This window comes from Leopardus geoffroyi, chromosome B3 (assembly GCF_018350155.1).
Source record: "Leopardus geoffroyi isolate Oge1 chromosome B3, O.geoffroyi_Oge1_pat1.0, whole genome shotgun sequence".
NCBI classification, from domain to species: Eukaryota; Metazoa; Chordata; class Mammalia; order Carnivora; family Felidae; genus Leopardus; species Leopardus geoffroyi.
This window is the reverse complement of record NC_059337.1, coordinates 32,082,810-32,106,495: the sequence shown is the minus strand read 5'-3', so window position 1 is coordinate 32,106,495 and position 23,686 is coordinate 32,082,810. Positions and strand designations below refer to the sequence as shown.

Here is a 23,686-nt window from a genome sequence, read left to right as displayed (position 1 = left end):
TGTGACTGTTTCCTTGTTAAGGGAAGAGACCCAGTCTGCCTTCTCATCCCTGTGATGCTGTCGGTCACCAACACTGGGTCAGAAAGACATTTTTCAATGGGCTACAGTGGGATCAGAGCCCGCCCTCTTACCCACCCTCGCCCTCCCCTCCGGGGCAGCCTCAAAGGCGGGTTTGAGCTCCCTGGCCCCACCCCTAGCTTCAAGTGTATTTGAGGCCGTGGTGGAGTGTGGGAATGTGGGCGAGGAGAGAGGTTGTGCAGACATCTCTCAAGGCCCCGCTGACCCAGATCTGTGGAGTGGCCACCTTTCCCCCACCCTCACCAAGCCCACAGTGGACCCTACACCCTCAGTCATCCATCCCCCACCTCCACCAGTCCCCAGCAAGGGAAGGGATCCCCCCCCCCCGCCTCCCCCCCTCTCCCCCAAATTCAGCTGCCCTTCCCGGCTGCACACAGGGTCTACTCCTTTTAGGACAGCTCCACCCTGTGCCCATCCCCCCTCTTCCGCTTCTTTATTCATATTGCTTCCGTCTTCCTGAAATCTCTCTTCCCTAAGTCCTGCCCATTCTCAAGGACCCAGGAGAAGTCCTACCTCCAAAGCCAATGTCCACATAGTTCAGAGGTGGCATCATAGGGTCCCCAGTCCCTCTACCACCCAAAAGGATATGGCTATGGGTTCTCCTCTGCCCGCACGGAGTACCCAGCCCCACATGTGACCAGGATACCCCGACCCCACCCAAGCCCCATACATGACTTACTGGCAGTATGGGCAGTTTTCCCCCACGTACCCTCCTCCTACGGAGGACTGTTTCTCAGGGACAAGTTTATTACAAGGAGCACACTAACCCCTTTCATAATATCTAAAGGCATACCAATTGCAAAAATATCAGGCTCTCAAGTGTGGCCAGCTCGGTGTGGGGCCTGCTTTGAGCCATGACTTTGCTGCCCAGTAGGAGCCCATGGCTTCCTCCTGGGCTGCCTCGCAGGAAGGCACGAGGCCCCCCCAAGAGGAGAGGGGGAAGCTGGAGGAGAGAGGAAGCCCTGTGTCTGGTTCCGTGGTGGTGAGATCCAAGGCTGAGGTGGGGCTGAGCTGGAACGTGAAGCTGTTCTGGGCTGAACCTCACCGAGGCCAGGCAGGAGAAGACCGCAGTGAGGCTGAGGCTGGTGGCAGAGCCAGCATGGGGAGGGGCCTGGATGTGGCCTCCCCGGTTCCACTGGCTCCCAGACCAAGAGCCTACACCACCAATTACTTCCTCTGGAGCCCTTGCTGGCTTCCCAAGACGAAGGGTGCAGACCAGAGCCCTCTGGAAGCTCCTGGTGTGGGCAGACCTCCATCCAACCACAGCGACCCCTGGCTTCTGGTGCTGGTCGCTGATCCAGGGAACTTGCTGGCAGAGAGGCTGCCCTGGCTGGGGGGGGGGGGACACTGGGGATGCTGGGGAGGGAGTGGGCTGGGAGGAGGGGAGGACCCCAGCACAAACAAGGACACGGTGGCTTCCCGCACCCTCGGGGCTGGGCTCCGTTGACCTAGGCCCCCGACAGGGCCGTCTTCCGGAAGGCCTGCAGGGCCGGGTTGTGCAGCAGCGTGTAGGCCAGACCCCAGCGGGCCCTGCCTTGGCGGGCCCTGGGCCCTGCTCCTCTGGCCACGGGGTCCTTGGTCTGCAGCAGCTGTATCCCTGAGAGGGACAGACTTCCTGTGAGTCACTCAGCAAACACCCAGCCAACCCCTCTGGCGCCAAACCTGAGCAGTCTGAAAGCCTCGTGTGCGTTGTTGGGGAGGCTGGTGACCCCGGGGCTCCAGGGGCCCGCTCATAGGGTGGGAGGTTGGGAGAAGTGTGGGCCGCAGAGGGGTGTTTGTAAAGGCTCAGGGTGTTGTCCCGCAGGGGGCAGGCAGAAGAGAGAGGGGCCAGCTCTATGGAGGGGACTGGAGGAAGGGCTGGGACAGCCAGCTCGGTACCCACCTCCCTACTGCGAACTTCCCGGGCGGTAAGGAAGGGGAAGACCTCTCATTCTCTGCGTGAGAAGGGTGTGTGTGTGTGTGTGTGTGTGTGTGTGCACTCTTACGGAACGCGCAGAGGGAGACAGTGTGCGGTGGGATCAAGGAAAAAAATTACCTCGAGAGGCACCAGGAAAATGCTCACTTCCCTCCTCCCGCAGGCAGCGGAGGGAGAGAGGAAGTGAGCATTTTCCTGCGGTTCACTCCACTGTACGTCGTACATACGTCCTATGTGTGGCAGGGGGCGGGGGCATGCCTCCTCCCTCAGAGAAGGTGGGCTCAATTCCCGCCATCCCCAGGGGGAAGGCCCACCTTCTTCTTCCTCCCCGTGTCTGAGGCCATCCTGGGGGCCCCGGAGAGGCTGGGGCCGCTGTGTTCGCAGAAGCAGGTCACAGAATGCTGTCGTGGCTGGATGCAACTGGCTGGCCTCGATCTTCAAGAAGCTGCAGTATGTGTGGTAGCCTGCGGTGGGTGGAGGACGGCAGCGCTGGGGGAGGAAGCCCCCCCCCCTCCGCCGCCGCCCCTAACACACGTACCGGAAGTGTCCTGAGCAGCCTGCCGGTGCGCCCCCGGCCCCCTGAGCGCACAGCGCCAGCGCTGCCCGTGGGTCCCCCGCCCACACCGGCCACAGTCCCTCGTGGACTAGCTCGGGGCAGAGCCTCCCTCGCTGCTTGCACAGCCTAAGCAACCCCTGCTCCTGGTCCCTGCCCAGCGGCCCTACCGGGGTCGAGATTGGCGGCTCGAGGTGGCAGCAGGCTGAAGTCCATCTGGCCAAGGTGGACAGCATTGTAGAGGGCAGAGAGGAGCACTCGCCAGGCAGCCACCACAGCGCCCACCAGCACGTTGATGGGGAAGAGAAAGAACGTGACTGCGGAGAGCGCTCGCCTGGGGTGGGGGGAGAGAAAAGGCTGAGGCTGGCCCTCCCCCACCGAGCCCCTTCCTCGGGGTCAGGGTCAGACCTAGGTACTAAGCACAGCCGCTGTTGTTCACTGCCTATCATTTACCCAGTATACCTTCTAAGCACCCTGCCCTGTGCTGGGCCTGCTCTCTTCCCCCCACCACGCTGGGAGACAGGTGGTGGTACTGAGGCCCAGAGAGACTGGATGGCTTAGCTAAGGCTGTCAGTGGCAGAGCTGGGGCTTATGTCCTGGAACTTTCTGTGACCCCAGTGTCCCATCTCCCTCCTCTGGGTCCCTTGTCCGCTGACTCCAAGTCTCTCCTGGGGCTGAGGTCCTCCCACAGCCTTTCCATCTAACATGGAAATAATGTTTCTGTTAACCTCCTTCCTGCAAAGGGGGAGACACATGGTTTTGGGGAACACAGAGGGTCCAGGGGAGAGCGGTGCTGATCCCCAAAGCAGGAAAGCCTCATGGAGTATTTCTGGCACTGTGACAGGTGAGCAGAGAGGTATTCTGGAGTCGGCTGGGCCACTGTTCCCTTTCTCTTTGGGAAAGTCAAGCTCTCCTACTCTCCGCTGGGCTTCCCCAGAGAAAAGGGAGAGATGGCAGCGGAGGAAGAAGGACACAATAGGAAAGACCCCGAAGAAGAAGAGGCTGAGGTCCTGAGGAGACCACAAGCCCAGGAGCTGCCTCACCGGTTGGTTAGCTCTGGGTGTCCATGGCGAGTCTCTAGGAAGATCCAGTGGGCTGCCATGTTCTGCAGGACCACAGCCAGGACCAAGGTCAGCCAGAAGGGCCTGCAGGTGGGGTGGGGAGGATGTCACTGTTGGTGGCCCTTTGGGGGGTGGGCCTAGAGCCCTCAGCTCCTTGCCTCTCTCACCATGAGGACTCCAAGGATCGGAGGAGCAGGAGGTTCCTGCCATGGAGCACGGGCATGAACACCAGGAAGGCAAGGACCATGATCCCCAAGAAGAAGATGATCTGTTGCACCAGGAGCCCTGCAGGACAGGGAGGTGCAGGGGGACAGACATCAGGCTCTGTGGGACCCCAGCCCACCCTGGCACTCCCAGGAACCCAAGGGCTTAGGAATGGGGCAAACCTGGTTCCAGATCCCTGCTCTGCCACTGCCTTAGCTGTGCCAACTAGAGCACGTTACTTTACCTCTCTGAATTTCGGGTTCTTCCTCGGTCAAATGAGGTCATGGCCCCTACCTCAGCAGGCTTGCTGGGAGGATCCAATGATATAATGTCTGTGGCAACTCTTTGAAAACCACAAAGTGCTTTGCAAACGTTATTTCCCCCCAGTTGTCCCCAAGCCCTTGGGGACAAGATTGCATTTTAAATTAGTGTTGCATTCCTATTGGCCAGAGTCCTGGCACACAGTTGATGCCAGAAACTCGTCTATGGAAACAACTGGCTACTTGTTTACACGAGGTCATGTGTCTAAAAGAGCTTGGGCGGTATAAAGTCTACCGAGAGGAGGAATTACAACTTTTTGCACTAGTAATTTCTCTTCTCCTTTGTCATTCTTCTCCTCCTCCCCCAGGGAGGTGAGGACCGAAGGAACCAGTAGGCAGGGAAATCAGGCCCTGGGTTTGCCACACTGGCCCCAGCCCCCTCCCATTTCAGAGGGCTTTATTCACTGCACTGCCCGTGGGGAGTATCAGAAACGTGCTAGAAATTAACCTAACCTAACCCTCTCAGGGCAGGACCCCCTTTGCAGCCCCAACAATGACCACAGAACCCTGCTTGCATACCCCCAGTGATAGGGATCTCATTATCTCCACAAGGCAGCCCACTGTGGCATAACCCACCCTTATGTAAGCAGGAATGTGCCTCCGTGAACTTCCCACCTTCCAGCCCTGGGTTCACCCTCTGTGTAAACACCTGGTGGCAGTGAGGGGCCATCCTCATGTGAGGGGTATCCTTTCCCCAAGGGCTTCTGCACCTGCCCCTCTCCCTCAACCTGAGTGAGCCTCCTGAAGGCAGAGAAGGCAAGGGTGGGTCCCTCTTGTTGATCTCGCCCCAGTTTGCCCCAGCACGGGTAGACACCCAGGGGCAGCCAAGACCTGCTGAGTGCTCTCCCCTCCCCAGCTGGGGCGGGGGAGGGGGCAAAGGGGTGCTCACCAAGGCAGGTAAAAGCAGTCTGGTAGGCACTGAAGCTCATCCAACAGAATATGGCCTGGCGGGAGGGGTGGGGACTCCGGGGCAGGGGGCCCAGGTCCAGGGCAGCCCCTCGGTACAGAGCTTGCAGGTTGACCCTGGTTGGGGGAAGGGGGTGAGGAAAGCAGAGATCTCAGGGAACACACACACTCCCTAAATTCCTCCTCTGGGCCAGTCTCTGGCAGAATTCCCTGTCTCCTTACAACCTATGGCCACAGGCAGGAAAGCCAAGGGCTGTGGGAGCCAGACAGGGCTTCCTGGTGGTATCTGAGTAGAGTCTTAAAGGATGAATGAGTGTAAGTTTTAGTGCAAGGCAGAGATCGAGGGAGATGAGTTCAGGCGGAAGGCTCAACCTGAGCCAAGTCAGAAAGGCGAGGAAACGATTGTAGGAACGGAGAGTGACTCGCAGGAAGCAAGGTTCCAGGCAGGCAGAGGCTTGAGGGCCTTGAACACCGGCCTAAGTAGGGCCAACCCTGTGGGAAAAGATCCCTGGGTAAAAACCCTGAGGCCTGGCAAATGCACACTCTGCCGTTGCTCCCCTTCCCACCCACGCTGCTCCTAACTAGAACCTTCTTCCCCACTCTGCTCACAGCTCACAGTGTGCGGGCAAGCGAGGCAGTCTGGGATTCAATGGCCCATCACAATCTCTTCAGCGCCCCAGCACCAGCCGGGCCACCTCCACAGCCACGCTGGCATGTGGCAGGTTCACTCCAGTCCCTGTTTCTGACACTGTTCCTCCTGCCTCTGGCCACCGTTCCTCCCCCATCTCTTGCCTCTTCCAACCCCCGGCTTTCCCAGGCTGCCTTCCAGCCCACCCAGGTGGTCCCTTCTCAGAGGGCAAAGTCCACACCCCAGTTTGGGGTCTTCCAGCCCTGTATCACTCCCACCAGACAGGAAGCCCGGGAGGGTGGGCACGGCGAGGCCGCGCCTTCTCCACCCACCACAAGGCAGCTGCACAGGCGGACACAGTGACCACCTGGGCCTGCAGTGGCTCTCCCCTCTTCCCAGACCCAGTGCTTTCCCCACAGGCCTCCTGGCTCAGGGCTCCTGCACCTCTTCCCCACAGCTGCACTGGGGAGTCAGAGCCTGCCACTGACCTGTGTGTCACCAGTGAGCGGATCAGCATGAGGAAGGTGAGTGAGCACGACAGGACCAAGGCCGAGATGTAGCAAACTGAAGGGGGAGAGAGAGAGCAAAGTGGACGGCCTCCCCGGGGCCCCCAAACTGCTGCCGGGGCGGTGCCCGGGTAGGAGTCACCCCTGCCCCCCACCCACGCTCCGCCTTGAGTGGACACCCCTTGCCACCACCCCACCCCCTGTTCTCAGATGCAGGGCAAGTCAACATTCTCAGCGGTCTCCTGCCCAGCGACTTGGCGGCCAGGACAGGGAGAGGTCAGCTCTGAGGCTGCAGACCTGGTCTTCACATCTGTCTTGCTGCTTCCATTGCGGCGTGTTGCGTTCAGGCCTAGCAGGGATTGGGGGCTGCAAGCCGCCTGCCCTCCATCAACACCCAGCCTCAGTCTGCACCCTCACAACAACCCCACGGAAGGGGTGCTGGGCTGACCAGGGGGCTGAGGCTCAGCTAGAGGGCCTGACCCACCAGTTGCGCTGCTGGGAAGTGATGGCTCGAGACCTGCAATTGTTTCCAAGCAGACCCAGAATCAGCCCGGCCCCCTGCCCTCTGATCGCATCAGTCACCCTAGGGAAGCGTTCCTGGTGTCTGTGTTCCATCCAGAGACTGGGGAGCAGGAGCAAACACACAAGGAGAGGCAGGCACTGGTTCCCTGTAGCCTCAGGTGTCGGAGAGGTGGGTCTCTGCACTGACAGCACAGCACGACCTCCCGGAGCTGTTAAAACCCCTCGTGGCCCCGGCTGCACCCCAAGCCAATGAAATCAGAATTTCTGGGTGTGGGACCTAGTCCTTGGCTTTTGAATGCAGCCCGGGTTGAGAGCCGCAGCACTGGGGGCTGCGCAAAGATAGAGCCTTAATGATCCATTTCAATCAGCCATTGACTGAAATCAACCAGGCCACCGACAGGTATTGAGGGCCTGCTAACTTCTTGAAGTTAGGCTGGCGGCGGAATCACCAGGAGGGCTTGTTCAGTCATAGAGGCTGAGCCCCACCCTCAGAGTTTCTGGAGTCTGGCAAGCGGTTTGAGCCTTGGGATTTTAAAAAAAAGTTACCAGGTGATTGTCAGGCACAGCCAGGCTTGAGAACAACTGCTACCTAAGAAAGCACTAGGCACATGCAGCTCTGTCCTGCTCCTCTTGCCCTTCAGGAGCCAGCTCAGCACCAACTAGGGGGTGCTCTGGACCACCTTCTGCCAGGTGAGGGGCCTGTCTGTTAGCCTGTGCAGGTGAGTGGATGGGTTAACGCGGGGTGGGGGGGGCAGCCCCCTTGGCCCCAGGCCTGGCCTTTGATCTTTGTCCATCTACCTCCGCTCCTTTCTCCCTCAGTTGGTTCCAAACCTGGGTCTCTCCAAATCCTGGTACCCACAAAATCCTCCTGCTCTCTGCTTCCTCCCCCCAGACAGATCGGTCTTCCCCCCACTGGGTTGAGGGCCTCAGCGACAAGGCTGCCTCTGTAGCTTTAACACCTGTTTTGCAGTGGGGAAAGTCAAGTCCAGAGAAGTGAAGTGGCTTGCCCAGGGTCACACAGCTTTTAAGTGATGGAGCAGGAGTTCCATCTGAGCTGTCTGATCTAGTCCATGTGACTCAGAGGCAAGGCCCTCTGTGAGCGATGCTAGGCTTATGGTCCAGGTGCCCAGTGGGCAGCCGGAAAATAGGGTCTCGGGGTTCAGCAGACATTAGCTCCTCAAGCTAAGCACAGACCAAAGGACCCCTGAGCCCGGATATAATCTCAGTCCCATCCCTGGCTTACTGAGTGGCTTTGGACATAGCTCTGGACCCTCCTGGACCTCAGTTTTCCTCATCTGCGGACTAGGAGAGCAAACACTGCTCTGTTTGGCCCCTGAATCCAACAAGATCCAAAGTGGAAGCATTTAGGTTTGGAAGCTGCAGCAGGTGATTGTAAATGCCAGTGTGGTGAGTAGAAAAAGCCCACCATCCTGGACATGTCGCCTCCTGCCTCTGAGCCTCCGTTTCCTGTTCCTGTGGATTGATGAGGCTGAGCTAACAGGGCTGCTGTGACCTTGGATGTGTGCCGATGTGGGCCACGTCTGCTCCTGCCTGTGGCCCAGCTGGCAGCCAACTTAGAAAACCTCCCTGGAGGTGTCATTTTCAGCCCACCTAGCACTTGTCACCTGTCCAACTTGTAGGGCCACATGTCCAGGGTAGCCTCTCGAATGGGAGCAGAGGCACTCAGGAAGGCGGTGGGAGTGGTGGTCAGGGAAGGAAGTGGTGCCTGCACACATCTCTGCCCACCCCCACTTCCTGCCCCTTTCCGTGCTCGGCATGCCTGGTCTGCGGGGAGAGGATGATGTTAACAGTCAGGAACAGCTGCTGAGCAGTCACACCTCCACCTGCAAGGCTGGCAGCCTAAGTTCCGACCATCCCATGTTCCTCCTCGGAAGCCAGGGCGCTCGTACCAGCCCAGGACCCCCAAGTCAGCAGAGGGTGCAGGCCCAGGACTCCTGACCACCAGGCCTTGGCTCAAGGTGGTGGAGACTGTATTACTCTCTTAGCTCCACTCTGCCTGGCTGTGCGACCCCAAGTGAATGCTTTCCCATGCTTCAAGGGGGGACACTTCTCAGTCTCCTCCACAGGGCTACTGGGAGGGCCTGGGAGGTAGTATAGGTGGATGACAGGACTAAGGGCTAAAGGAGGCATCAGACCGCAGAAGGGGAGGCTGGTATGGTTCCCCGGCCCACAGGCTCATTGTCAAGGGAGGGAAGGAGAAAGGAGATGGCCCAGGAGGATAGGGATTGAGGAAGAGAAAGCATCATCCTGCCCAACCCCACCGGCCCAGTGTCCCACGTCATTGCCTCCTTTCCTCCTTCCCTACCCTCAGCAAGGCTCAACGGGCTGTCCCTTCAGCCCACACATCCAAGGCCTTGCCCATCTCCGTGCCCAGAGAGCTGCACCCTGGAGCCAGGGTGGGAGACACCACGCAAGCTGACAAGGGGCTTGAGATGACTCCTTCGGGTCTCAGAGACTTGGAACTGGATGCTGCAACCAGCCTAGTTTGGAGGGGAGCCAGTTGAGACCCACACAGAGGAAGAGACATACCCACGAGCACCCCGCATGTCCCTGGCAAGCTGGGACTGAGCTTGGGTGTCCGGCTCAGGTCCCCCCAACGGGCCCTCAGGGACTCCGGGGAGGCCTCACCTTCCAGAGCCCACAGCTGATGCTTCACCAGCCCCACCACTTCCTGCCTGTCCTCTGAGAGCACGATCCCAAAGCCGGCCAGTAGGTAGGAGGCGTCCGTGGTGATCCCCGCCCTCACCTTCTGGATGGTGGGTACCACGCCCACCAGCAGCAGCAGGGCCACCTGGAAGAGCCCCAGAATGAAGGTGCCAGGACCTGGCCGTGCTCACACCAGGCGGCCATCCCAGGAGAAGCGTTTTCTGAGCCAGCAGGGAGACTTCGGGGGAGAAACTGCGGCGGCACACAGCTGCATCCACAGGGCCTGCACCCGCCAGAATTGTTGTCTGCCCCGAGAGCGGCATCCTCCTGCCCCTACCCCGCACGCCGCGAGCAGATCTGACTTTGGCCTAACAGGCGGCGGCCGTGCTTCCAAGCGGCACAGCTGTGCCCATCTGTCTCTCGGACAACTGTCTAAACCTCAGAACATGAAATTTCCGATTTCCCATGTTGGCGAAAGCCGCGTCTCATACGGATGAGCCCAGGCTCACCGGGGTTCACGTTTTGGCTACCGTGAGGGATTAGCAATAGGAACTTGGCCAAGTCAAATCCACCTCTCTGAGCCTCAATTTCCCCCATCTGTCAAATGGAGAAAAAAATCCTGCCTATCTCCCAGGATTTGGGCTTTTTGGTTTTCTGGGGGTGTGCTGGGGGGTGGGGAGGGGAGTATTTCTTAAACACATATTCCTTCCTCACTGCCCAAATCTGCCTAAAACTTCCCAAATGCTCAAAGAGGAAAGTAATTCTATTTCCCCTATTTTACAGCTGAGCTAATGGGTTCAGAGATGTTGAATAACTTGCCCAAGGTCACACAGGAGGCAAATGATGGAGTCAGGGTTTAAATCCATGTTTGTACGACTCCAGAACTCATGCTCTGACTCTATCTGAGCCCAGTAGGAGTTGACACCCCCTCTCTTCTGGGTCAGCCAGCATTCCCAAGATGTCCAGAAACAGCTAGACAGGATTGTAGTTTGGGCTTTGGGGGAGCTGAGCTGGGCCTGCGCCATCCCAGGCTTGGGGGTTGGGAGCAGGGGTCCAGAGGCAAATGGCACTGCGGGGACAGGACATACCTGGTAGATGGCTGTCCCCGTCAAGGTCGCCGAAAGCACCAGCTTCAGAGGGAGTCGGAATCCTGCAGTCGCCAAAAGGAGGGATGTGGGAAGCCCAGCACCACTCAGGCCTGGGAGCCCCCACCCCTCCCAAAGAGCCCAGAAAAAGGGCCAGGACTTACAGGACCCTAGACCACCCAAGCCAGGCCAGGGGCTTTCCCCTTGTCCCCAGCTGGGGCTGTTCCTCCTGACAGGGGTTCTGGGGGACGGGAGCTGGCCTCCCACTGCAGCTGTTTCGTGCAAGGAATGGGTGAGGTCACCTGCCACTCTTGACCTCAGCTCCCCACTCCATACCTCGCTGTGGAGTGTAGATGTAGTTTCCGTAGCAGATCCAGACCCGGGACAGGAAACCGTGCTTGGAGGTGTGGGAGCTGCGGAAAGACCAAGGCAGGCAGGTGCCCTCAGGTGAAACCCCTGCCCTGAGCCCCAGCCCCAGAGTTTGGTTTATTCCTCCCTCTGCCCCACCATGCTGCCCAGGGACAGCCCCCCCCCCCCCAAACTAGCCTGCCTACCAGCTCTGCCCACTGGCCCACAGGCAATGCCTAGGACCTCACCTACTTTCCAGCTTCTTTCGGCAAAGGAGGGTCCTCAGATATTCCTCAGAGTAACTGCTCTGCAGCCCCTGTGGAGACAGACAAATGGATGAGCAGATGAGACCTGGAGATGGCCTGGAGCCATCCCTGGGTCCCTGGCTCAGGGAACCACAGGGGGCTCCACGAAACCTTCTTGCCTGTAGTAGGGTGCAGAGGGCTGACCTGGGGGGGGCGAGGTCCGTGCCCCCTTAAGTTGCCCTTTCTCCTCCCCAAATATGAGACTATCAGTCTCCCAAAAATACTCAGTGTGAGCAGTTCTTCTTGAGGTCTGTCTCCAGCTCTCTCCTGCTTTAGCCATTGCTCACTGCTTCCCTCCTGGCCCACAGGCCTCTGCCAGCTGAGACTGGGGCAGAAGGGAACCTATGTCCCACGGGCACATCCCTGACCAGGACACAGGAGGGGGCCATTCCAGGTCACATCCCCCAGGCCTCTCCTCCGACTCCAGGGAGATCACAAGGGTCACGGGATTTGTCTAAGCCCCATCCCAGGCCTTAAGCGGCCTGCCAAGTGGCAGAGGCCCACGGTAAGATGGGGTTAGCCCCTGCCCCTGATCATGAGACTGCAAGCCTGTCACAGGTTGCCATGGCAACCCTGAAACCCAGGGGAAGCGTGGGTCAGCTGGAAGCTTGACTGGGTCCTTTGAGGCTTAAACCTCCCTGACCCAGGGCCAAAGCGAATTTTACTTCTCCCAGGACTTCTCAAGAGGAAAGGCATGCATGGAGGGAGAGGTGAGGCAGAGAAGATCCCTGGAGGGGGAAGGGAAGGGACTAGGCAGGGTAGAGACGTGCCCAGTGTTACCACGTAAGAGCCAAACCCAGAGTCGGGCGGGCCCACGGAAGACCCAGGGTGGCCACTAGAGAACCTGAGCCCACCCAGCCTCTCCCGCCTCACTCCCCTTCTGTCCTTGGGGACCTTGGCTCCCTGTCTAGCTTCAGTCCCAGCCCCTCTCCAGAGCTCCAGGCCCGTGGGCCAGCTGCCTGCCACACCCCCATGACCGCGCCCCATCCCCTGCACACGCACGCACGCACACCCACGGTCCGTATAGCAGCCACCTCCCTACTGTCTGTCCCACGTGCCGCCTCAAGCCTGGCCTTCACCTTCCCCAACTGAAGGGTTAACCAAGCCCTTTTGGCATCTGAGTCCCCAACCTTTCCTGAGTCTGTCCCCCTCCCCCTGAGGGCCTCTGTGGGATGGTTTTCTTCCTCTCCTCCCCCACCAGGAAGAGTCCTTGACCCCCCAGTTCCATGCTAGCCCACGGCTGGGGGATGGGCCCCGTGCTTCTCACAGTGCCCTGCGAATCTTTGTTGCTGCCTGAATCCCCCCAGGGCAATGGGAGCTCCTGGAGGTCAGACACAAGTCAGTGGCTCTGAGTCCAGGGTACCTCGCCTGGGGCCTGACACTTGGTAGGTGCTTAGAAAGCTTCCTAATAAGATTGCCTTGTTTTGTAAGAATTCTCTCTCGTTATGATGTACCCACCCATCGATCTAAAAACTACACAAATATGTGTTGAGTATCTATCGTGTGCTGAGAACTGGCCAGTGCTACAAATTGTGTGTGAACAAAACAGACACAAGCCATCTCTGCCCCTTTACTCCTCTTTTCCTACACCTGCACACCTTCTCTTTATTCTCTCCCTACTCCAAATCCTTCCTGTCCTTCAGGGCCTCTACTGAAGCCTACCTCCTCCAAGAGGCTCCCCATCCCCCCCAATCCCACCCCGGCCTCAGTTCTTCCAGCCCACCCCTTCATCTGCCTTTATCCAACCATATCCAACCTAGAACTGATTCATGAAGCGACTCTGCCCTGGGTGTTTCCTGAATCATGTCGGCATCTGCAGGGCTCCTAGTGGGCACACGGCTCCTGGCCTGTCTCATTTCTCCACCCGGAGCCTCTGTGTCTCAGAAGCAGAGCTCTGACTTCTGCCTTCTGGTCCACTTCCCTTTGTTGGGTCCCCATTGTGCGTCCGGCTGGGTGCCCCAGGTATCCTGGGTGCCAGCTGAGGGCCTGGCCTAACCTTTTTCCTGGGAGGGGGGACTACCCAGTCATTTGGTGACTCAGCAAATATTTTCTGAGCACCTGCTATGTGCTATGCCCTACACGAAGCGCGATTGCCCACAGGGCACCAACAGACACGCAGGAGCTCAGGGTGTCGGGCGTGACCAGAAGCCCAGCCCAGCCAAGCCCCTTTACCTCAGAGCCCGCTCCTGTCCTGAAGCTTCTCACCAGCTGCACCGGGTACCAAATGCTCAGGAATCCGAGGCCCAGAAGCAGAGGCAGGGAAGCCAGCAGGGAGTAGTACTTGTAGATCTTAGGCAGACAGACAGACAGATTCCCAGACACATTAACCTCCTGCCTGCCTCCCCCAGCAGAAGGCCAGGATCAATTTCCCTTCCCATTTCACTCCCACCTGCCATGAGGGTGGCCTGAGGCCTCTGGGTCTTTCATGCCCAACCCCTACCTGGGCCACTCAGCACCAACACTCTCGCTTCCCCTTGTGAGGCCCTGTGGAGATGCTCACCCTCCCCCGGGTTCCCGGACTCCCACAGCCCTGGGAGGAGCCAAGAGAAGAAGCTATGTAATCCCCTCCTCCTTGCAATGGGGTCTGAAACCGGGGACACCCGCTTTCTATGTTCCTTCGTTCCTGGGCTTTGGGCACAGCCCCTGAAAATTAGAAGAAGGCCTAATTTTGTCTGTGTACAATTGCGACCTGGGCATCAGGGAAGTACATGCCCTACCTCCTGGCACCGAGACCTTCCCAGGGTTGGGCTCCTTCTGTATTCACTCACTTATTTGTTAGTTCAATACGTTTTTACCGGGAGCTCAGTAGGTGCCAGGCTCTGAGTGGTGAAAAAGACCAGTCAAGTCCCAGCTCTCAAAGAAAGCAACCAATCTGCATCTCTGCCCTGAAGGATTGGTGTTATCAACTCCGTTTACAGGGGGGAAACTGAGCCTCAGAATGGTGATGTGGTTTCCTCAAAACACTTAGCATCACCTGGCATCATTTTGTATATTTACTTATTGTGTCTTCCCTTCCGGAATGACAACTGTTGGGATGCCAGGGACTTCATCTGTCCTGTTCACAGCTGTGTTCCAGTGCTTGGAAACATCCCTGGCACGGAGTATGTGTTTCAAATATGTTTGTGGAAGGAAAGGAGGGAGGAGGGAGAGAAGAAGCTGGGTTTAAGCTCAGGTTGTCTGGCTCCACCTTTGGGGTTCTAGATGGGGCAGCGTCACACCCCCAGCCAGCAGCCAGTGAACCAGGTTCTGAGGTTCTAGAATTCTCTTTTTACCCTCCAAGACCATCCCCCTACTCGGGGCTTGTCTTCCTCCATCACTCCTCGCCCCCACTCCAGCCTGACCAAAGGAAGGCTGGGGAGTCAATAATGGAGGGATTTCAGGCTCTCCCTTTCCCCTCTCTGTCCCCTCCTAGACGGTGCTGAGGACAGGCCCAGCCTCATCCCCTGTTCTTCCCACAGACGGCCCAGTGTGGAAGGGCCTGTGTTTACAGGAGTGGAGTTCTGTGCACAGTGGAAAGCAGCAGAGAAGCCCAGCACATAGATAAGAGGAGAGGAGCCATGCTGGTTCATGCAGCCCTCCATGCCCCTCTGCCTCAGGCTGCTGTGAGTCCGCGGTTACCTTGGGTGCCTGGGGGCACTCTACCCTCTGCCACACCTGGACCCCGAAGTGAGCCCAGGACAGTGTGCTGCCCAGCAGGTGTGCGGCTCCGTGCCTGACCGTGGCACAGGCGGCCAGAGGGTAGTAGAGGGCAGGGTAATAGAGCAGGGCGAGTATCTTCCAGGGCCCTGGAAGGCAAGAGGGGCAGAGGGAGACACGTGCTGGAAAGGCAGATGTGGGGCCTGGGTCCAGCCCCCCCCTCCTCCCCCCCGCCAGGCCGCTCTCCTGCCTCTGCCTTCTGAGCCCCTCAGCTGGTTCAGTGAGCCAGAGGCCCACATTCAAATTCACGTTCTGACTAGTACCGGCGTTGTGATCTCGGGCAAGTTACCTCTGGGAGCCTCACTTTCTCCATCTGTAAAATGGAAATGGTGGTAGTATATTAGCAAAGACCTCATGAGAAGACACATGTACAGCGCTTAGCACAGGTGCCTGGTCAGCTGTCAATAAACTTAAAGTTGCTACTTTATTACCTTTCCCTTTCCCTTCCCGGACCCTCCTCAGGGTCCTCCGGTGTGAGATGGGGCTACTACCCGCCCTTTGCAGGGTCATTGTGAGGACTGGTTGATCTGAAGAGATCAGGTTGAGGACAGTGGCCCCTCTTGCTGGCAGCTGCCCTTTGTACCCTCGCTTCCTTGAGCCCAGCTCTCAATTCTCCAGAACCCCTCCTGCTTTCTCCCCACTCTCCTCCGTTCTCAGAGGGCTGGGCTGCCTGGGGGATTCAGCCTGCGCTGTTCTGGGGGTGTGGTTTGCACAAGAACAGAAGAGGCGGACAGGGCGGTAGTGACCCAACAGCCGGGACCCACAAAGGGCAGGTTTCATGCACTGTGGGAGCAGCTGGGAGCTTAGCGGGTCAGCATCTTCCCGGCAGCGGCTTACGACTCGGATGGGGGCTACCTGACTCGCTACAGAAGGGCCCTGCCCCATGCTCTGAATTCCCACCTGGTGCATCCCACCGATCTAGCCCCAGGGCCTCAGCTGCACTGGGTACCTCGACTAGTGGGTGAGGCCAAAGTCAGGAAGGGCAGCGGGTCCTCGGCAGGGAACAGCAAACACAAGGAGCTGAAGAGGACCGTGAAGACAGCGGCAGGCACCATCCAGGTCCTGTCCCCAGCCAAGAAATCCACAGGGCTGGCGCAGAGACAGGGACAGGACAGGAGGGAGTCACTCAGGCCCTGTTCCCGCCCCCCCACCCCATTCCCTTGTGCCACGTTCCATAAACCGGGGAGGTGGAGGTGGAAACTTTCCCGATGGAAACTGAGGCCCCATCACCCATTCATCCCACACGTGTTTGTGGGGTGCCTGCTGTGTACCAAGTTCTGGGCCTTGTGGCAAAGGGACTCCAGGACATCCCGCTGATACACATACACACAGTAGGAACAAGCCAGAGCACCGCTCCCTCCGCCCACCCTGGAAGCTCCGGGAAACAGCTGCCTCCACACAAATCAGTCTGTCTGGGCTGGCAAACCTTCAGAGAGCTCGGAGAGTCACAACATCCTTGTGCAATAGCCACCGCCCCGGCCTGGGTGTGGCCCGGGGCAGAGGGCAGACAGCGGGCACAGCCATCCCAGGCCCTGGCCCTCTGGGTTCAGGGCAGGCCTCTCAGACCTTCCGCTTCTGTCATCCAGCTTCACCTCATGCCTCGAGAGCTCCGTCCTGATTCCTTCTTCCCTCCAAGCCCACAAGCTCTTTCCTGGGCCCACCAGTGACAGAAACCCCAGGCTAGTCCTCCCCAAAACCATCATGGCAGGACCCACCTGGGTGTGTGGTCTGGGCCTGAGAACGAGGCTGTCTACACTGGGGCTCCCATCACCACCTCCCCCAACACTTTGGTCTCTCCCGTATAAGCCTGCCCAGGCCCATCTCCTCAGGGCCATCCTTGTCCCAGGCTCTGGGGTCGCAGGACTAAAGGAGATAGGGGAAGAAAGCTCTAGCCACAGGGACTGGAGATCAGCCTCTCGTGATCTGCCTTTAAACATCGGGGTCTGGTGATACCCTCAAGAGAAACGAACCCTCATGGGCATCCCCTGTCCAGACCATGGGCCATCTGAGGAAATGTATCCTGGAGCCGGGCCCTGTTGGGTTTGTGTCTCCCTGGGCCTGGAACGGGAGCAGGTGGGCCTGAGCGGGTCCCCACCCCCCCTTCCCTCTGGGGCTCCTGACTACACTGAGAACCAGGCAGGGGTAGGGAGAGCCCCCAGGCTGAAAGGATGGGGACGTCACCGAGACCTGAGCTGACGTCTAGGTACCTAACGAACCATCACGCTCCCAGAGTGGCTCCTGTCAGCCGGGCCACCTGAGTGGGAGTGCCCAGGCCTTGGCACCAACCTGGGCAGTCCAGGCCTGCCGTGCCCGCAGCGGGGCCAGAGCTGGCGGCGCCTCACAAGCACAGCCAGCATCAGCAGCACAAGGACCTAAAAGGAGAGCACAGAGCAGGACGTGGGTGCCCAGACCTTTCCCTGGGGGGCTGAGTCTGAGGGCTTGGCCTCAATGCCCAGGACGCCCCCTCCCTCCCCCTCCCCCAGGGCACAAGCATGAGGCATACTGGGGACTGGCCAGAGAGAGGTGGCCAAAGTCTGAGAGGTGGGACTTGGCTGCATCCTGGTTGGGGTCCTCACCCTGGGAGAGCTCCCGGGGTCCCCCCTCACCAGCCTCAGCAGGGAACACAAGAGCCCCTGCCCGGCCTGGCAGTCGGTTGCAAGGCAGTCCGGACTCAGGTTGGACTCACCGACAGCACAGCCAGGCAGGCGTGGAGGAGGCCGGACAGCACGCTGGGGTGGCAGGAGGGCACTTCCCTGCAGAGCGAGGGAAGGCTGGGTCAGGGCCGTGTAGGGACTCCCTTGGGCGTGCAGCCAGGTTCGGGGTCCCAGGCGGTCTACCCTGGGGCTCCACCCACCGCCCCCCTCAACCCTCCGGTCTCTCCTGCACAAGCGTGCCCAGTTCCACCTTCTCAGGGTCACTCCAGGGTTTTCACGCCCCTCGTGGTGTGCCAGCCCCGTGCCAAGCTCTGAGGTTACAGCGCTGAAGGAGACAGGGGGCTCCCAGGGGAAAACAGGGGAGAAACAGAGTGGGCCAGCTGGACCTGGACCCCTCTTCTTTCTCACCCACATTCTTCCTATCCTTCAAGGCCCACTTCATTCCTCCCTCCTCCAGGAAGCCTCCCTGACTGCTCCAGCCCTCATAGACCTCTCCTTCTCAGCACAGTGGTTGAATGTTATTGCCTGGGTCAAGCAATCAAGTGTTTGGCCCTATGATTTGGCCCTTTGATTTGAGTTTACAAGATGGTTAGCACCTGCTGAGGCAAAGAAGGGGAAAAGTAGCTCCGTGTAGAGGAAGGAACATGAGGCAGCCGACCGTGTGGCCGGGGCCAGGCACTTTCAGTTTACAGTCTACAGGGGGGAGGGCAGGCCAGAAGCAGGTTGCAGCAGGCCTGAGAGGCACTAGGGAGCCACTGAGGGTGTTTGAACAGGGTGGTTGTTCTGGATTTGGGGAGATTTCTGTGATTCAATTTGAATCACAACAGCAGCAAGTAATACTTACAAAGAATTTGACTAAGTGCCAGATGCTGTCTGTTCCCCGTCTTAACTCAGGCATTACCTAAGAGGTGGGTGCTATCATTATCCCCCTTGTTCAGACAAGGAGACCAAAGCTCAGAGAGGCTAAGTATCTTGCCCAAATCACACAGTTAGGAAAGCAGCAGAGCAAGGATTCGAACTGAGGTCACCTGGCTCCAACGCCCACATCTGACCAGGCGGGAGAGGTAAGGAGCACGGAAGGAAGTTTTAAGTTGAACCGTATGAAATGGTCATTTCCGTACATCAAAAATCTTTGAGAATCGGCATTTTCAAACAGTTGAGCACAAGCCGTGGCTGGGGAAGGGGGATGGCAGGGTGCGTCTCAGAGGTGTGTAGGAGGAAGAATGTGCATGCCTGGAGACAGGATAGTAGAAGGAAGGGGAGTTTCCAGAATGACCGCTGAGTTCTAGGCCTTATTCCAAGATGAGAGGTGAGGACCAGAATCACATGTAGCCAAGGAAGCCCAGGCTTGGTCTCAGACACTCAGGGACAGAGGTCAGACAGCAGTGGTGAGGACACCGAAGCAGAGGGGCAAGACCGCTGTTCCTAGACGTTAGGCTCTGAGCCTACAAAGGGCCCCACTCAGAGGGAAAGGCAAGCACATCTCTCTGGGCTGGGAGGGAAAGGCTGGCTGTCTGATGTGGGGGGGGCCTGATACCCTCCCCCCACCGCCACAGCAGAAGGGCCTGGTGTTGGCCTCTTGCTGGGAGGCAGGCCAGGAGGGAAGCCTCCAATTCCCCTTTGAAGTGAGGGGGCGGGGGAGGCGAGTGTCCTCCTGGACGGCTGCCACAGGCATCTGTGTCCCCAGGCTCTGGCTGAGAAGGTCAGTATTGGTGAGGAGGGGATAACACATGGGCAGATGTCGGGCTGGGCACACAACCTGGTCAGAGGGGCTCCGGGGGGTAGGAAAGGGTCAGCTCGGCTTACTTGGAGCAGTCCTATGCCCACAGAAGACCCCAGATGACACAGCTCACCCCATCAGACTCACTGCCCACCCCCTAAGCTTTTCTACCATGAGGGCCCCTGGCTAAGTGTGACCAGGAGACAGTCCAGCCAGCCACTGTCACCAGTGCCCACCAGCCCCAACCCCAGCCTGTTGGGGCACACCGACGTGCCAAGGGGGACTACCATCAGGAACTCCTCAAAGCTTTGTGTACCATCTCCCTGGGGTGTCTGACTCACTCAAGGAGAAGTGAGCCCAAGTTCATCTCCTTGGGATTCCCCTGAGCTTCCACCTTCGGGGGTGGGGTTTGGGGGACAAGCAACTAGACTTGGATTGGCCAAGTAAGTCGACTCAAGCAAACCTCCTCATTCTTCCCTGCGGTGGGAGGAGGGAGCTGCAAATCCCAGATGGCACGCACATGACAGGCAGTGCTCCCCATCACGCAGGCCCTGCTATGTACCCAACTTCATTCTGAGCCATATCTGAAGAGCCCGGCCCCAACCAATCCCCCAGGCCCTGAGGCTCCCAAGGACTCAGCTGCAGATTAAGGTCTTAACCCAAGTCAGGATCTGTGCCCTCATGGGTTCCTGGGCCCCTCCCCGTTCTGCTACTTCTCCCGCCCCCAAAATATGCAGCAGGGACTAGGGGAGCCCACAGGCTGTCCAGATCAGCTCGGGAAGGGGGTGGGAAACCCCTTGCTGACCGCGGAACTGCTGACCAGGTGGCCAGCATCCTGAGTGCTCCAAACAACAGCAGCCTCCCCCAGGCCTGGGTGGGGCCTCTGTCCCTGCTGGGTGACCCAAGCCTGGCCCAGCCGCAGCCCCAGCCCCTGGGGAGGCACACAGGCATGTCTCCTTCTCCAGTTTCCACTGTTGATGGAGAGCAGATGTGTATACATCTGGCTCTGCACCCCGCCCCCCCAGCCTCACCTTTCCAGTACTGTAAGCCCTCAGACAGAGGAGGGGGGTGGGGGTTGGGGCCAGGGCCAGGAACAGGAAGGGGAGAACAGGGCTCTGGGGCCCACACAGGCGAGGAGTCCTCGGTGGCCTGTGGGGCCCAGGGAGCCCCGGCCCCTCTGCCGGGGTGCCCAGACTCAACAAAGATAGGGGCTGGCAAGTCCTCTGGCCGCACTTGACCGCGCTGTGGTTGCCCCCTGCCCCTGGTCTCGCCTGAGCACTCCTGCAAAAACGAAAGGACCCCCTCATCTTCATGGAGACTCAGAGCCAGCCAAAGGCAACAGGGTGGTATGTTTCCTCAAAGACTTTCTTTCCTCAGGTCTCCCCCTGCCCTCGCCTGCCCAGAGAACCTAACACTTGCGAACACCACACCCCAGATGGTCACCACAGGAACCAGTAACCCCTTGAAGGCAGGCCCAACTTCCCTCAACCACTGACCCAGCACTCACTCTCCAGCCCAGTTGGAGTCACCCAGGGAGCCGCCCCAGACTGGCAGGATCTGAATTTGCAGGGATGGGGCCCAGGAGGTTGTATTTTTAACAAACCACACGGGTGCTTTGTGAGTGACAGTCCAGCCCAGGTCCCCCTCAAGTACCAACATCAGGGCAAGGGCTGTTATTCCCGTGTAGCAAGGGTCTGGAGCCCAGAGAGGCTGTAACTTGCCAAGGGTCACACAGCAAATGAGTGACATGGTTCATCTTAGCAGTCCTGGCCCAGGGGCTTCCCCATCCCCCCACCGGTGACCTCGGCCACACCCCACTCTCCTGGTGGACAGAGCCAGGGCTTCCAACTTACCCCTCTGGCTGGAGCTCCTGGCCACCCTGGGGCTCGTCGATGTACCAGTTGCCATAGGAGTAGTCATCCGTGGCTTGAGAGGAGGTCTGGTTCCCCACCGCCTGGGACGACATTCTCTGGCCTTTCTCCTTGCCCCCGCCCCCAGACAAGTCAGGGAAAAAGCCACCACCGATATGAAAAGAGGCTTAGAAGGGGAAAAAAAAAAAAAAAAAAAAGGAAGAAAGAAAGAAAGAAACCCAAACAAAAAACGTTTCTCTTTAATCCTAAAGGTTAGTTTCTTGCTTTTAGCTCTCTGGAAAAGTCTGTCTGGGAGAAAGGGCCAGGGCAGGCTGGCACGGGAAAAGGGGAAGGGCTTTTTGCGTCCCTTCCCGCCCCGTCTTGCCCGTTCCTGCTGGAGATAGTTATCCCCTGGGAAGAATGCACCCCTCAGGGTCCTTAGGTTCTTGCTGGAGCACCTGTCGGTCTGACCCCCAGCCTTTGTGCAAAGGACCGTTTTCAAAGAAAGTTTGTCCAATCCAAGCTGCCCACGGAGACCCCCCCCCTCTTCCTTCCCCCTCCCCAAAGCCACCCAGACCGACCCGCAGACACACACTCAAGGAAGGGCAGGGAGGAAGGAGCTTCAGAGATGAAAGGGTGGGCGGGCAGCAGGCAGGCCTAAACAGCCTGGACCCTCCCAGCTGAGCTCCAGGTCCTGTCTGCCCTCAGGGGTTGAACCCAATCCCCCTCTTTGTTTGGGCTCCCTCGAGATACCACTCCACCCCCCCTGCCCAGCCTTAGCTTGCCCGTCTCTGGCTCCCTTGGCCCTCCTGATGGGATCCCATCATGGTCCTGACAAAGTCCCCCTCCCGGGGCAGGAGGCCCCAGCTCCACCCTGCAGGGGTGCGGCCAGGAGGGTCGGGCGGGCACCTGGCTACACACACATACCTGCCCCCAGCGCCTGCCCCGAAGCGCCCACACCTTTGCCCACTGTAACTGCAGCGCGCCAGTTGCACACAAGTCCAGCGTCCTGCAACCCAAGGAGACAGCTGGAGCTGGGCTAGGGGCGGAAGCGGGGAGGGGGAGTCTAGCCATTCCTTCTCCTGGTGTTCCATGAAGGAGGCAATATGTGTCTCACTGGTAAACCCTTCTAGTTTCTCCAACTTGATTTCACAAGGAGATAACTCACCCCCACAAGGCGGAGATTAGTCCTTTAAACACAAACCAGACCCACGAGTATGTGAGTATGCGAGAAGGGTCCCTCCGGTCTCCTGCTCCTCCCAGGCTGTGGGGTGAGGGTAAGGGAGGCAGGGCCTTGGCAGAGGCTGGGGCTTCCTCTGCATCCTCCCTCCCCTGAGAGGCTGCACCCCTGGCCAGCTCCCCTCCCCCTCCTGGCCCCAGCTCAGAAGGGAGACAAGATGTAGATAAAGACAGAACAGTTCTCAGGCCCCTGTCCCAGGGTGGGGGTCAGGCCCTCTGAACCTTTGAAGGTCCCTGTCTTTCCAATACCCCAGAGGGGCCCTGGGACATGGCCCTCCCCAGCTAAGGTATTCATTCAACAGGATTTTTTTTTTAAAGGCATTCATCCATTTATTCTTTTTATTTTTTGTAAGTTTATTTATTTTGAGACGGGGAGCGGGAAGGGGCGGGCGGGGGGTGGGGGGTGGGCGGGCAGAGACAGACTGAATCCCAAGCAGGCTCTGCACTGTCATCACAGAGCCCGATGCAGGGCTCAAACTCACGAACCTCGTGATTATGGCCTGAACCAAAATCAAGAGTTGGACGCTTAGCCAACTGAACCACCTGGGTGCCCCCATCCATTTACTCTTTTTTTTTTTTTTTTAATTTTTTTTTAACATTTTTATTTTGTTATTGAGAGACAGAGAGAGACAGCATGAGCAGGGGAGGGGCAGAGAGAGAGGGAGACGCAGAATCCGAAGCAGCTCCAGGCTCTGAGCTTCCAGCACAGAGCCCAACGCGGGGCTCGAACTCACAAACCGAGAGATCGTGACCTGAGCCAAAGTCGATTGCTTAACCAACTGAGCCACTCAGGCACCCCTCATTTATTCTTTTAACATAAATTCATTGAACAATGACTAAGTGGAGGCACTATTCTGGGCCCTGGGATGTGAGAGTTTACAGTGTGGGGGGGGCAAGCGGGTAAATAACCTGGAGTCTGAGTCTTCCTGTCTACAAAGGGAAGGTACAGAATGCTCTGATGCGTACCAGAGGAAACTGAATTTGGTCCGGAAAAGTAGAGGATTCCTGAAAAAAAAAAACCTTTCTATGGAGATCTGAGGGCAAGGAAAAACCAGTGAGCGGAGGGTGGGGGTCTTGAGGGTGGGAGTGGGGGTAGAAGGAAGTGTGTTCCTGATAGAGTGAACAGCCCTGGGGGAGGCTCAGAGGAGACAGAGCTTGAAATCCTAAAAGCTCCCCATGTAAATTTAATAGCCAGGCCCACAAGGCTTCCCAGGATTAGGGCCCGAGTTCTCTGTCAGCCTCGGTTGCTCCCCCTCCTTCCCAAATGGCCCCTCTTCCAGGAAGACGGCTCAGAACTCCTGCCCCACCCCACAGAGTTGTCAGTGTCAGCTGACGCAGAACAGAGTCGGCACTTTGTGTGATGCGATGAGGGAGCCCACACTTCCTGTCTGATCCCAGGAACCTGGGGTGAATCCAGCCTCCCAGGCCT

General features: G+C 58.5%; 1 protein-coding gene across 2 annotated transcripts; it reads right to left on the bottom strand.

Moving 5' to 3' along the window:
- Nucleotides 1-767: 767 nt before the first annotated feature.
- Nucleotides 768-23,240, bottom strand: STRA6 (signaling receptor and transporter of retinol STRA6). Of its 2 annotated transcripts, XM_045449104.1 has the most exons (20): nt 23,224-23,240; nt 22,187-22,282; nt 21,022-21,205; nt 17,481-17,547; nt 17,081-17,166; nt 15,744-15,883; nt 15,084-15,107; nt 14,717-14,883; nt 13,271-13,387; nt 11,042-11,109; nt 10,782-10,858; nt 10,449-10,510; nt 9,343-9,505; nt 6,154-6,229; nt 5,021-5,154; nt 3,775-3,892; nt 3,590-3,691; nt 2,717-2,880; nt 2,308-2,457; nt 768-1,675 (listed from the first exon to the last, which is right to left on the bottom strand). In XM_045449104.1, exons 3-20 carry the CDS (start codon nt 21,132-21,134, stop codon nt 1,527-1,529), a joined length of 1,977 nt encoding a protein of 658 aa, XP_045305060.1. In that variant the 5' UTR covers nt 21,135-21,205; nt 22,187-22,282; nt 23,224-23,240; the 3' UTR covers nt 768-1,526. The 2 variants fall into 2 exon arrangements, with proteins under 2 accessions (XP_045305060.1, XP_045305059.1); XM_045449103.1 differs by lacking the exons at nt 21,022-21,205; nt 22,187-22,282; nt 23,224-23,240 and adding an exon at nt 17,699-19,306.
- Nucleotides 23,241-23,686: the final 446 nt, after the last annotated feature.